Source organism: Trichechus manatus, unplaced genomic scaffold (genome assembly GCF_000243295.1).
Source record: "Trichechus manatus latirostris isolate Lorelei unplaced genomic scaffold, TriManLat1.0 scaffold00019, whole genome shotgun sequence".
NCBI classification, from domain to species: Eukaryota; Metazoa; Chordata; class Mammalia; order Sirenia; family Trichechidae; genus Trichechus; species Trichechus manatus.
In genome coordinates, this window is record NW_004443955.1 from 13,234,152 (window position 1) to 13,249,080 (window position 14,929).

The window sequence follows — 14,929 nt, forward strand, 5'->3', positions numbered from 1 at the left end:
TGTTAAAAAGCAAAGATGTCACTTTGAGGACTAAGGTACGCCTGACCCAAGCCATGGTATTTTCAATCGCTTCATATACATGTGAAAGCTGAACAGTGAATAAGAAAAACAGAGAAAGAGTAGATGCCTTTGAATTATAGTGTTAGTGAAGAGTATTGAATATACAATAGACTGCCAGAAGAACAATCAAATCTGTCTTGGAAGAAGTACAGCCAGAATGCTTCTTAGAAGTGAGGATGGTGAGACTTTGCTTCACATACTTTGGACATGTTATCAGGAGGGACCAGTCCCTGGAGAAAGACATCATGCTTGATAAAGTAGAGGGTCAGTGACAAGGAGGAAGACCCTTAAAGGGATGGATTGACATAGTGGCTGTAACAATAGGCTTAAACAGCAATGATTGTGAGGATGGCGCAGGACCTGGCAGTGTTTGGTGCTGTTGTACATAGGGTCCCTGTGAGTCGGAACCAACTAGATGGCACATATATTTAGTCCTCGTTCTGTTGCCATATTTTTTATTTTAATTTCTGTTTTTATTACTTCATTTTGCCCTCACTATATCTCTTGGTTTTCATTGCTTTTTTGTACCTTATTTTTTTCTTTAGAGGATTTATAGTATTCCATTGGTTACATTATAACTATATACATTTAATCCTCCATATTTTTACTTTCTAGCTGCTTTAAAGATCTCCTTTTGTCTTTAGTATTTTGGAATGTATCTAAAATGTATCTGTTAGTTAACCTTTGCTGCCTATCAAAATTACCACAAAACTTTGTGGCTTAAAACAGCACACATTTATTATTTCACAGTTTCTGTGGGTCAGGGATCTAGGCACAGCTTAGCTAGGTCCTCTTCTTTACAGCCTTTAACAAGGATGCAATCAAAGTATTGGCCCTGGGTCTGCAGTCTCATCTGATGGATCATCTGGGGAAAGAGTCACTTCCAAGTTCACTTAGTGGTTGTTGGCAGCATTCAGGTTCTTGCAGGTTGTTGGACTGAGGGTCTCAGTCTTTGCTGACTAGTTGACCAAGACTGCCCTCAGTACCTTTCCATGCAGTTCTTTACAACATGGCAACTTGTTTCATCAAAGCGTACAAACCAATAAGGCAATAGAAAGAATCTGCTAGGAAGACAGAAGTCATAGTCTTCTTAAATTAATCATGGACGTGACAGGCTATCAGTTTTGCCATATTCTGTTGGTTAAAAACAAGTCAGAAAAGAAGAGAGGCTGGCCAAGAATGTAATAAGTTGAGTGAATCATAATAAATACTATATTTAAAATTTTTAAAAAGGCAAGTCAATATCAGGACTTAGCGTTTGGCAATGGATTCTTAGATATGTCAGCAAAAGCATGAGTAACAAAAGAAAAAAATAGATAAATTGGACTTCATCAGAAAAAAAGTTTTCTGCATCAAAGGATATTATCGAGAAGGTGAAAAGACAACCTACAGAATGGGAGAAAATATTTGTGAATCTTATATCTGATAAGGATTTAATATGCAGAATATTTAAAGGAAGATATGTAAATGGCCAATAAGCACGTGAAAGGATTCTCAACATCATTAGTTATTAGGAAAATGCAAATCAGGAACACAATGAGATACCACTTGACACTTACTAGGATGGCCATTATCCAAAAATCAAAAAATAACAAGTGTTGGTAGGATATGGAGAAATTGTAACCCTCATCCATTGGTGGGAATGTAAAATTGTGCAGCCACTGTGGAAAACAGTTTGGTGGTTCCTCAAAGAGTTCACCCAAGACTAGTTCTCCCAATTGCAGTGCCAATACGAGAACCTGCCCTCAGGGGTAACTCCTCACCCTTTTATGTGCTCACCACAAATTGGTATATGTTTGTATGTATGTACATATATACATATATATATATACATATATATATATATATATATACGTGTGTGTGTATTTTGTATTTGCTTTCTTGAATATTTCCCTTCTAGTGAGCTCAGCAGTAAGAGTTATGTTTTATTATAATACCTAGCTGTTTTCTAATGGAAAAGAACCCCCCCAACACACACACACAGAATATCTAGGCTACTATTTGCCAGAAACAGAAAGTGCATCAATAAGCCTTCTCTTTAAAGTACCTACTGTATTCCAGTTACATGAGTATGATGAGATAAAGACATTTCTACTCGTCATTCTGTCTACCATCCAATATTATTGTTTTTCTTAGCCTTTATCGCCTTTAATGTTTTTCTACTTGATTATTTTCTCTTTCATGCATTTGCTCCTCCCTCTGGCAAGAAAAGAAATTGGTATATGTAGACCTTACCTCCTAGTCTTCCCATGTTCACCCCCAACCACCTTCTCTGCCAGCCTGTTCTTATCTATTTCTGCCTTGTCTGGGTTTCTATCATATTCATTCTATTCTCTAACTTTAATCCCTACATTTGTTTTAATCGATGTTTGATCAGTGCTCACTGCTAGTCCTTTTGTCATGGGTTCTTCAGTCATTTCTTAATTGGCTGAAGTTCATCCTCTAGTTATTTTCCCCCAAAAAAGGATTCATCTATTTGCATATTGAAAATGTTTGTCTGTTACCTATATAGTTGATCAACTGTTTAGTTGATATAGATTCCTGGACTCGTTTTCCTTCCCTGTGTTTTTATAAGTATTGCTCAGTGCTTTCTGTCACTGAGTGCTGCTGTGGAGGAATCTGTATACAGCCTGATATTTTTCCCATTATAAGTGACTTGATCTTTTTGCCTGGCTTCCCAAAGGATTTTTAGCTTTACTACTGAAATCCAGTACCTCTTTTGGACATGTCTCAGCATTCATCACTCTTGGCCATTTTTCCTAGCACTTGTATTTCAATCTGAGACTGAGGTCTCTTTTATTTCAGGTTACTGTTTTGAATTGATATTCAAACAATTTGTCTGTTACAGTATTTTAGTCCTCATCTTTATGGGAACCACTTATACTTATGTCAGATCTCCTTTATCTGTCTTCTGTATCTGCCATTTTCTCTTAATCTTTTCAAATTATCTGTTCATTTCCATATTCACTTTTTCTCAGTCCTGAGCTCTCCATGGACCTTACTGCATTTTCAGACATGTCTCTCTTCACCTTTCTGCCGCTCTCAGTGTGGTCTTCATTAGTGATCTAATTTTATTTTCTCTTCCATTTCTTGACTTAGTTCTAATAGCTCATGTTTTATCTCCTTTGGCCTGACCAGCTTTTCCTTGAGTTCTTACATATTTGTTTTTTTACTTTTTGATAGATACAATTGCTATGTTTTTTATAAAAAAAAATTAACAGTCTGTTTAGACATAATGTTCGTCTACTCCATGACCATATTCTGGTGAGTATTTTTCCTCTGCCTTCTTTCCAATGGACCTTCTCCCTTTTTTGTTTGTGCTATAGATCCTGTGGAGCCCTGGTGCTGCAGTGGTTAAGAGCTCAACTGCTAACCAAAAGACTGGCAGTTCAAATCCACCAGCCACTCCTTGGGAACCCTATGGGGCAGTTCTACTCTGTCCTGTAGGGTCGCAAGAGTCGGAATCGACTTGATGGCAATGGGTTTTTTGTTTTAATAGATCCTGTGCTGATCTTTTCCCATTATTGCTCTCTTTTGAGTTATTCCTGGACCAGCTGTTTACAGTATGTCCATGTTGGGAAGAGCCTGGGCTGTTTCCAGGCTGCAGCAATTCACCTTATGAGAGGATTGCGGGGAGGTGGGATGTGGCAAGGTTACTCCCCATGGAGTCTCTCTCCACCTCTGAGATCTGGCTGAGATTGGATACCCATGGTCTGTCCTTCTGATTTCCTTGTGCAGCCCTGCTTTCCTTGCTTCTGCCTTATGACAAATTCTGTCACCAGCTTAAGCATTCATTTCTTTTTGTCTCTTTTTCTAACTAAATTATTTTATTAGAGTATAATATACATGCAGGAAAGTACACAAATTGTAAGTTTAGAACTTGATTAATTTTTATAAAGTGAATACAGCTGTTTAAACACCACACGGTTCAAGAACCAGGATTTGAACCTTGATAAGTGAACTCCCAGTCCTGTGGTTCTGACCCAGCTCAGATCCCTTGCCCTCTGCAAACATCTGCCTCCTTATGGGAAAAATGGAGAAAGCCCTCATTCTCTCTGCCTTCCAGGGCTGTCATGAGGGTCAAGATGACAGACATCAGAGCACTTTGTGGTTTGTAAACATGATGCAGTTGCCAGTTGTCGATTGAGAAGGCATCATAGGGACAAACATTAGTGTAGTCCTTCCCATTTGTCCATTAGTGGAAGTGAATCCCAGGAAGGAATATTGCTTGGCTTGGGCACATGGAGCAATGGTAGTGGCCAAGCTTAGATTGGAGGCTGTTCTAAAGTCTTTCCTGCTTATTCCCCTTTTGTTTATGAATTGAACATACCTGTATATAGCACCAAATCAAGAAATAGAACATTACCAGTACCTAGAAGTCCCCTCATGCTCCCCACCAGTCACAAGTCCATTCTACAAAGGTAACCACTATCCGGACTCTCAACATTTTAGATTTATTTTGCTTGTTTTTGAACTTTATATAAATGAAATTATGCAGTATTCCATAGTTGTAATATACCATAGTTGATCTGTTCTGCTGTTGGCAGGCATTTGGTTTTTTTCCAATTTTAGACTAATACAGATAGTACTGTTGTGAACATTCTTGACAATGTGTTTGGTGGACATACCTGGAAGTGGAATTGCTGGGTAATAGAATATGTATATCTTCAGTTTTAGTAAATACCGCCAAAGAGTTTTCCAGAGTTGCTGAATGAGGTTAGAATTTCATCATCAGTACACAAGAGTTCGCATTCCACACATCTTTGCTGACTCTTGGTACTCTCCATCTTTTTCATTCTAGCCATTCTGGTGGGTGTGTGGAGGTGTCTAACGGAAGTTTTACTTTGCCTTTCCTTGATGACTGATGAAACTAAACATCTTTTCATTTGTTTTTGGTCATTTTGGTATCCTCTTTTGTGAAGTGTCTGTTTTTGTCTTTTGAACGTTTCTACTGGGTCTTTTTCTTAATCTGTAGGAGGTTTTTTAAAAAATGTATTCTGGATACAATTACTTTGTCAGTTATATGCATTACAAATCTCTCTCCCATGTATTGCAGATATCTTCTCCCACTTTTTAGCTGTCTTTGGATGAACAGAAGTTCTTTGTTTTCATATAGTATAATTCAGTAATATTTTTCCTTTATGATTAGTGTTTTTTGTATTCTGTTTAAGAAATCTTTGCCTAAACTCATTCTCCTTTTCTTTGATGATTAAAAAAGTTTTAGGAGAAAATGCCGTCTATGAAATGCACAATAAGAAGTTTACACCACCTTCTTCCTCTCTCTCCTAATCCCAGGCACCCTTAAGCCATAAATTCACCTCCTGGGCCAGCCTTGTCTCGAGAGCACGCGTCCACACACAGACGCCACACTCTCAAAGAGCTCTGAGGTCAAAGTGCGTGGAATCAAGCATTTAATGAGCTGCAGTAAATCTTTATAAGACCAGCTGGTGCCGTACTCAGGGCTCTCATCTTTTTACCGTTCCACTGAGAGGGGAGAAGTAATGGGAACATGTAGGCTTTTTTGAACCCAAATGTATAATATTCCACTTGAATCATCAACTTCTTCAGGGTACAGATCAGCTCAGACAAACTGGAAAAAAGGGAAGGAGCTTGGGCTTCCTTTAGCTCTTTTGAAAAGCTCCCTCCAACTCTGCTTTTCTTTCCTTTTTCTATTTTAGTTTCGTCCCTTCAACTTCTAAACATTTTGGACTTTAGACAGCAGAGTTTAGACAGCAGAGTTGTACATCTATTCTGTGCAGATGTTTGAGGTTACTTGGAACATCAGACATCTGAACTGAGCATGGCACGCCCTTTGCAAACACGCTGTGACTACCCTGAACTATACCCCGGGGACCCTGTGACCTTTACTCTCTCCAAAGGGCACCAGCAGGTCCTTCAGCCACACCCTGAAGGGTGATGTCTCCCTACTCTGGCTCAGGCCTTTTAACCATGATTGGGTTTGGCATACTGGAAGCACTGCGTCTTTAAAAGAGCCTTGAGAACATGTGTTCTCAATTTTCAGACCACGAGGGGAGGATTTGGGTGCAAGTAGTTTATCTGGGAAGTGATCCCAGGAAGCACTGAGGGAGTGAGGAGGAGAGAAGAGAAGGTGCTTTGGTGGGCAGGATACTGCTGTAGGCAACAGGTCCATCCCAGTGGAACCTTCTGGAACTTGCCTCAGAATTACCCCACCTAGTAGTGAGGAACCTGGGTATTTATCCAGCTCCAGCTCCCTCCCTTACTGGTTGAGGGTTGCTCTGTGGCCAGAGAAGGCACTCCTGCAGGGAGACTTGGGAAGCTGGCCTGGTGTGAGGGCAGCTGTCTGCAGGGAGCTCCTATGGAGAGGCCCGAGAAGCCACAGACACGGAGCTGGGGCACCGGCGGTGTCCACTACAGTTATCTTGATAAATTGTCTCATTCTGAGCAGTTTGACAATGACCAAATTTCCTACTAATACAAGTAGGAGTCGGTGTTTTTAAATGCCTTTTCCTGTTTCTGCAGAATTGTTTTCATTACGTATTTGTGGATGTTGTGAAATTCTCTAGGTGAAATATTGTAGGAAACTATGCACAGTTCAGCTGAACTGGAAAAAGGGTGCCCACGGGAACTGAAGGGGGTCCATTTAGCCCATTGGGGGACGCTATGCCCTCATTACCCTTGGGGTTCTCGCCTCTGGGTCTGCATGGCTGCTACTCACCTACCCCCACGCACTCCCCAGCCTCAGTCCAGAGCGCCTTTTCCAACAGCCTTCTCTGACCAAGGCTTGGGTGGTTAGCGTCTTCCTTTACTTGCTTCCTCATAACCTCTGGCCTCTGCCTCCTACCTCCCTGCTTTAAATGGAAGCCATCTGTTTGCTAATCACTGCTGGGAGGCAGCGTCTGTGGCTCCCAGCTGGGGTGCTGTGTCTGACACCTAGTAGGAGCCCAGTAGCTGATGCTTGAACCCTGAGCTGAATCCCAGTGAGACAAGCCCTCCTAGCAGTAGACACACGGAATTTTGTTGCGGTAAATGAACCAGTTGAAATAATGCATCTATTTTTTTGACATGCAGATTAATGACCCTCCCTCTTCCCCTCATGTTTCCAATCCCGAACCTTAACTGGTCGTTGGGCCCCGCCTGCTGCCTCAGCTCTTCAGCTGGGAGCTGGTTCGGCTGTGACTGGCGTGTGCAGAGGTTCTCAGCAATGATGCTTCCTGCCCTTGTCGCTACAGCATCTGATGTGTGCTGGTCTGTGGTGCCTGGTTGAAGGAGATTCGTCCTGCAAGACCAAGCTGGACCCTCCCCTGGATGGCACTGAGTGTGGGGCAGACAAGGTAACCCTCTTCTCTCCCACTGCCCCCCAGAAGGCAGCCCCATGGCTCCTGGGCCTTGGGGTGCCCTGAAGTAAGCAATCATAGGCATCTCTCCTCTCAGAGGCAATCTGCTCTCTGTGCTCATGAGTCTCCGAAACATCCCCCAGGCACCCCTGAAATGCCCACAGAGCGCCCTCCAGGCACACAAGGGACCTTCATTACCTCACTCTTCTTTTCCTGTAAGATACAAGAATTAGTTAATATTTTTGTTGTATTAACTCTTTTTATCACATGAGTGAATTTATTTAAAAGGAAAACTTTACATCAGTACACCTTAAATGGAAAAGCAGTATCACTTGGCATACATAACAGGCTATTGTAAAATGAATTTAATGGGAACAAGCAATGCTGTCAAATTCTAGCCAGATAGCGGGAGAGCAAGCCTGCCCCAGTCTTCATCAACAGGAGAAACTGTTAGTGTTAGAGAGGTGTTCAAGATATGGCAGCAACAGCTTGAGACTTTCTCCTTGGTCCTGTGGGAAGGATTGAAAGAGAGTGGAAAAGAGGTAAGATTTTCACTCTGACACTGGGATTGAGACCCATGAAATCACATCTTGTTCCCCCAGGTTATGTGCCACACAGGGTAGGAAATTCTGCTTTAAAGGATTGGCTTTCTGTTATCCTCAGAAAGAACCAAGATTCACTCACATGGCATCGGTAGTGTCATTACAAAGCACCAAACCCAACTCTGAAGTTCAAAAGCACAGAGCAGGACGTGCTGCCTTCACTCACAATAAGCAAAGTTTGCAGACACTCAGGTTTCTTCGTGAACCATGTGGGTTAATTCTTTTTCTGGGAATTTAGAAAATCCCAAGGGAGCACATTCCACGTGAAAGTTTAGGGCAAAACCCAAACTCCAGACAGATAGCGGTGTCAACGTTGAGTAAGTAAGAAGTGCTGCCAAGTTTTGCAAACATGCACACCCCAGAGTAGTCTACTTTTTCCAGTTGTCCTCAAGTTGATTCCAACTCAGGGTGACCCCATGTGTGTCAGAGTAGTACTGTGCTCCATAGGGTTTTCAATGGCTAATTCTTCTTCTTCTTTCTTCTGAGGTACCTCTGGGTGAACTCGAACCTTTAACCTTTTGGTGAGCAGCAGGGGCAGATGAACCAGTAAGCAAGTTATGTGCAGGCTTCATTGTGCTTACTTACTAATTTATAGTGCACAATTTCACATGAGTTTCACTACATCTTTGACATGGTGAAAACAGGTGTAATTGTGCACTACAGATAACTAAGTAAGCACAAGTAAGCCCTGCCTGCCTTGCTTATTTGGTAATCCATCACTTAACCATTTACACCACCCAACCAAAAAATCCAAACCCATTACTGTTGAGTCAGTTCCAACTCATCATGATGCCACATGTTAACAGGGTAGAACTACTCCACAGGGCGTTCTTGGCTGTAGTCTTTATAGAAGCAGATCACCAGGTGCCATTGAGTGGGTTTGAACCACCAACCTTTAGGTTCACAGTTGAGCGCAAACCATTTGCACCACCCACCAAAACCCAACCCATTGCCGTCGAGTCGATTCCAACTCATAGCAACAGGACTCCTAAATTACAAAAGTCGATTTCGGGGGCATGTTGTCTTTGGCATGGGTGGACCACTAATTTGGGGAGTGACCAGGTTGCTTCTCTCCCTGAGCAGCTCGGGCCCGCGGGTCCTCCCTCTGTTTTAGTGGTGTCGCGCCGGGGAGTGTGTCAGCAAGACACCCATCCCAGAGCACGTGGACGGAGACTGGAGCCCGTGGGGCGCCTGGAGCATGTGCAGCCGAACATGTGGCACGGGAGCCCGCTTCCGGCAGAGGAAATGCGACAACCCCCCGTAAGTCTCCCTCAGCCAGTGCATTCTCCCAGGTGCCGTGATGGAGTTGTCCGTGAGGGCAGGAGGAAGATTCTGAACTGCAGCATCCACTGCCTGATGCAAAGCAGGGTCTGCCTCCCACTGGAAATTTGGACATTAGGAAAATGAAACTGAACTGAGAGTTCAGGGTGCAGAGGCATCGTGAGTGTCCACTCAGCAGGTTTTTCCTGGGCACAGAGAGAGTGCTTCTGTGAACCTGAGTGCAGTGAAGTTGCGTGGGGGAGCTGGGTTCTCTGTTCCTTGGCTGAGTCCTGGAAGAAAGGTTTCCTAAGACAGGTGGGCTGCAACCCACCTGTCTCCTGCTTCTCGGGCTTACTTGGCCAAGGTCATCATAGGGGAGCCTGTAGACCTTCAGGAAAGAACGATGACCTTCACATTGGCTGCTGACTGATTGGGGAGCAGCCTGGTGTTAATGAGCCATGAAGTATCTATGTGCTCAGCCCTCTTGTTCATCCAAATGGTTTTCACCTATCCTCCTAGAAAGATGTGATGGGGAAAAAAAAAGTGTTTTGGTCAGGGCTTCCGTCTGGTTAATTCCAGTTTGAACCCCTGCTGAGAATTTGCATTTCTAACAAGTTCCCTGCTGAGAATTTGCATTTCTAACACGTTCCCAGGAAGTTATACATAAGACTCACCTGCGGATCTTGTTAAAATGTAGATTCTGATTCAGTATATCTGGGGTGGAAATGCAAATTCTCAGCAGGGAACTTGTTAGAAATGCTTATTTTCAGCAGGGGTTTGAACCCAAACAAACTGGTTCAAAGCCCTGGTTTTTGGTGTTATTTCTCTGTAGATGACCTTGTGAGACATTGGTGATTTGGTTGTAGAATCCTCGCCTCCCATGTGTGAGACCAGGGTTCAGTTCCCAGCCAGCGCACCTCATGAGCAGCCACACCCATCTGTCAGTGGAGGCTTGCATGTTGCTGTGATGTTGAACACATTTCAGCAGAGCTTCCAGACTAGAAAGGCCGGCTGATCTACTTACAAAAATCACCCAGTGAAAACCCTATAGATCACAATGATCTGATCTGCAACCTATCATGGGTATGGCACAGGACCAGGCAGTGTTTCATTCTGTTGTGCATGGGGTCGCCATGAGTTGGAGGCCAACCCAACAGCAGCTAACAACAGATTACTTTGTAAAACCAGTTACCATCAAGTCGACTCCAACTCACAGTGACCCCATGTGTGTCACAGTAGAACTGTGCTCCATAGGGTTTTTAATGGCTGATTTTTCCAAAGGAGATTGCCATGCCCTTCTTCCAAGATGTCTGAGGGTGGACTCGAACCTCTAACTTTTCAGTTAGAGCCGAGTGTGTTAACTCTTTGCACCACCCGGGGACTCTGATTATCTCATAGATGTCCTTTTATGGACCGTGATGACACCCTAACACTTCTTGTTCACCTTTGCTCATTTGCTCCAGAAAACTCAGGCCTAGATTTCATGTTCCATTACAATAATTCCTCTTGAAATTAAAAACTTCTTATTTTTACTCCTTTTTTAAAGGGTCTGTTTTATACCTTAGCTGTGTCACATCAGTTTTGAAAACGAGCAAGTTGTAAATCATGACTAAAAAGAAATGTTTTATATCCACAGTTAAAGTCATGCTGATTAATGACTCTCAAATCCCTCTGTGTTTAAAAATCGCAATGCCCAGGCTACATCTCAGACCAATTAAATCACACACTTGGGGAATCCAATGTATTAAATCTCCCAGATGATGCCAACGGCTGGCTGAGGTTGAGAACTTCGGGTGCTGCTATAACAACAATACCACAAATGGTGTCTATACAGAACAAAAATCTATTGTCTCATAGTTCTAGAAGGCTAGAAGTCCAATCAGGGATCAACTCTGGGGAGGGTCCTTCTTTATCCGTAGCGCCAGGCATTCCTTGGCTTGTAGAGGGCCCTTCATATGCGTCTTCCCCATGTGTCTCTCTGTTCTGTTCTCCCTTTGTAAGCCACCACTCAGAAGTGATTAGGTTTAGGGCTCTCCCTACTCTGCTGTGGCCTCATTAACATAACAAAAGAAAACCCCTGTTCTCCAGCAGGGTCCCATTCACAGGTCCAGAGGTTAGGACTTGCACGTTTATTTTGGAGGGCGTGATTCAGTCCATAGCACCTCTGTCCTTATGTCCTCACTAGGGAAAGAGGAAATCTGCAGGACTGAAGCATATAGACGGCTGAGTTGTCATGCATTTCAGCACATCAGACTCTTACGGGCATCAGCACGTCCCTGAGAGCGAAGTCTTCATGTCTTATCTCTGGAGTCCAGCAACACCCCTTAGAATTTTCCCATGTGGCAGGAAAATGGCACAAGACCGGAGAGAAAACGCTGGTCTTCTCACTCCTTCACCACCTTGTGCTCCCTCCCGGGGCTGCCTTTCCAACATCAGGCCTTCAGGAAACCTCGATGGAGCCCTACCTCTGGGCCAGGGGCTCTGCTAGGTGAGGGCTTACGGTGACAAGCGACAACAGATAAAATCCCAGCCTGCCGTCAAGGGGCACAATCCTGCCAGCTCTGCTGGGTCTTCCCCAGACATCTTAAACCTTTCTAATCCATGTTCTTTCCTCCCTTCTCAGTAAATAGTGCAATCATCCATTGCCTGGCTCGAGTTCCCAAGTCATCTTCTTGTCCCCTTTTCTTCCTCCTTCGTGTCTGATCATTATAAGAATATTGAGCCCAATGGCTCTCATCACGTGCCAGGAATGTTTCTAGATGTTTAAATGTAAGAAATCATTTAATGCTGGCCTATGAAAGGTCCACCACCTGTCTGTCAGTTTGTTGTACTGTGGTGGCTTACATGTTGCTGTCATGCTGGAAGCTATGCCACTAGCATTTCAAATACCTGCAGGGTCATCCATGGTGAACAGGTTTTAGCGGAGCTTCCAGACTAAGACAAACAAGGAAGAAAGGCCTGGCAATCTACTTCTGAAAATTAGCCACTGAAAACTCTGTGGATCCCAATAGACTATTGTTTGACACTAAATAGGTAAGTGGTAACTTTGGTGAAGGGTAAGACAATACACAATACCAGGGAAGCCAGCAAACTTGACCAAGGTAAGGTCATGGAAGCTCCATAGACACATCCAAACTCCCTGAGGGACCAAATTGCTGGGCTGAGGGCTGTGGGGACCATGGTCTCAGGGGACATCTAGCTCAATTTGTATAACAGTTTATAAAGAAAATGTTCTACATTCTACTTCGGTGAGTAGCGTCTGGGGTCTTAAAAGCCTGTGAGCAGCTATCTAAGATACTCCACTGGTCTCACCCCTTCAGGCACAAGGGAGAATGAAGTAAACTAAAGACACAAGGGAAAAGTTAGTCCAAAGGACTAACGGACCACAACTACCACGGCCTCCACCAGACCAACTCCAGTACAACTAGGTGGTGCCTGGCTACCACCATTGACTGCTCTGACAGGGATCACAATACAGGGTCCCGGACAGAGCTGGAGAAAAATGTAGAACAAAATTCAAACTCACAAAAAAAGACCAGACTTACTGGCCTGACAGAGACTGGGGAAACTCCAAGAGTATGGCCCCTGGACACCCTTTTAGCTCAGTAATGAAGTCACTGTCAAGGTTCACCCTTCAGCCAAAGATTAGACAGACTCATAAAACAAAATGAGACTAAAGGGGCACACCAGCCCAAGGGCAAGGACTAGAAGGCAGGAGGGGACAGGAAAGCTGGTAATAGGGAATCCAAGGTTGAGAAGGGAGAGTGTTGACGTGTCGTGGGATTGGTAACCACTGTCATAAAACAGTATGTGTACTAACTGTTTCATGAGAAGCTAGTTTGTTTTGTAAACCTTCTTCTAAAGTACAATTAAAAAAAAAAAAGAATATTGTTAGATCTGGCGCTGGGAGATGAGCCCCCTAGGTTGGAAGGCCCTCACAATCAACAGTGGCCACAAGAATGGGCTCAAGCAGGCCAAAGATCGTGAAGATGGCGCAGGACCGGGCAATGTTTCATTCTGTTGTGCATGGGGTTGCCGTGAGTCGGAGCCAACATGATAGCAGCTAACAACATGAGAGAGGTATTATTTTTATCCCCATTTTACAGATAAAAACCTGGAATCATAGAGAGGCTAAATAACTTGCCCAATGTCCCACAGCTAGGTAGTGGTGGGCCAGGTATGGACCCAGGCACGAGGCTCCATATCCTTCCATACCAGCCCCCGCCTGCTTCCTGCTAACCCCCTCAAATTCGTTCTCCTCACAGAAACTACAGAGGCTCGCTTAGGCATCAGTCTGACTGCACCTCTCCATGCTTCAGCCCATTTGGTCACTTCCTGCTGCCTGTAGGATACAATCCCCACACTGGACCCTGGCCTCACAGCCTCCTCCCTGCTCCTCACATGCCGTCCCTCCCCCAGGACCTCTGCTGTGCTCCTTCCCCTCTCCCGACTTACTTTTTCCCCCTTGGGACCTCAGTGTAAATGTCTCTCCTCAGGGAGGCTTCCTTTCCTCAGTGTGGGGGCCTGCTTTATGCTCTCTCAGCACCTCTTTTCAACATTCTAGATATGATAACAGTTTGTGGGGACTTTGGTATATTTGCTCACTTGTTTTGACCTTGGCTTCCCCACTGATTGGAGGCCGTGAAGGCCCACGCCACACCTGCTCTGGCACATTTCTACCTTCAGTACCTCCTGTTGTTGTGACGAAATACCACAAGCTGGGTGACTTATGAGAACAGAAGTCTGTTCTCTCACAGTTCTGGAGGCTGGGAGTCCAAAATCAGGGTGTTAGCTCTGTTGATTCCTTTTGAGGCTTTGAGGGAGAATCTGTTCCATGTGACTTTCCCAGCTTCTGGTAGCCCAGGCATTCCTAGGCTTGTAAATGCGTCTTCGCGTGACCATACTTCCTCTTGCCTGCCTCTGCCTCTCCTCTCATCTTGTGTAAGGACACCACTCAAATTGGATTCGGCTCCACCGGATTCCAGTCTGACCTCACATTAACCTAACTCATATCATCTTCAAAGACCTTATTTCCAAATACCTACAAGGGTTAAGACTTCAACATATATTTTTGGGGGACACAAGTCAATCCATAATTGACTTGTCTTCATTGTCTCCTGTAAAGGAGACACCCCGTAATAAGTGCTGACTGACTGGAGGCGTGCTTTCTGAAGAAACACAATCTCTCAGTTCATTCAGTGCCCCCAAACACATACCTAATAGTACATTTATTCTTCCCCCAAATACAAATGTGATCATAAGTTATTGTTCCAAGAAAGCAGATCACCAGGTAGGCCCCCACCCTTTTCCTGTCTCTCCTCATGGAGGCCAGATACGAGCAGCCAGGGGTGGGGTCCAGGCAGGGGTGGATTAACCAGTAAGCAGGATATGCACAGGCTTAATTGTGTTTCCTTACTAATCTGTAGTACACAATTTCACATGGGTTTCACTACATGAAAGATAAAAACAGATGAAGTTGTGCACTACAGATTAGTAAGGAAACACAAGTAAGCCCGTGCATACCTTGCTTATTGGGTAATGCGTCCCTGGCCAGGTCTCCAGCACCCCCTTCACCTGCCCTGCCCCACTGACCCTCCTCCTGGACCTGCCCTCCCTAGCGAGGCTGTAGCTTACAGCTAGAGGTGCTCAGGGCCATATCAGGAACAGGCTTCAAAACATAACCTAGCCTTG

General features: G+C 44.3%; 1 protein-coding gene across 1 annotated transcript in view; it reads left to right on the forward strand.

Annotated features, from left to right (window-relative positions):
- ADAMTS17 (ADAM metallopeptidase with thrombospondin type 1 motif 17) overlaps positions 1-14,929 on the forward strand; it is a 479,690-nt gene that overhangs the window by 281,697 nt on the left and 183,064 nt on the right. Inside the window, exons 12-13 of the mRNA XM_004372648.2 lie at positions 7,272-7,373; positions 9,093-9,238. Coding sequence (XP_004372705.2) covers positions 7,272-7,373; positions 9,093-9,238 — 248 coding nt within the window. The remainder of the gene's footprint in view (positions 1-7,271; positions 7,374-9,092; positions 9,239-14,929) is intronic.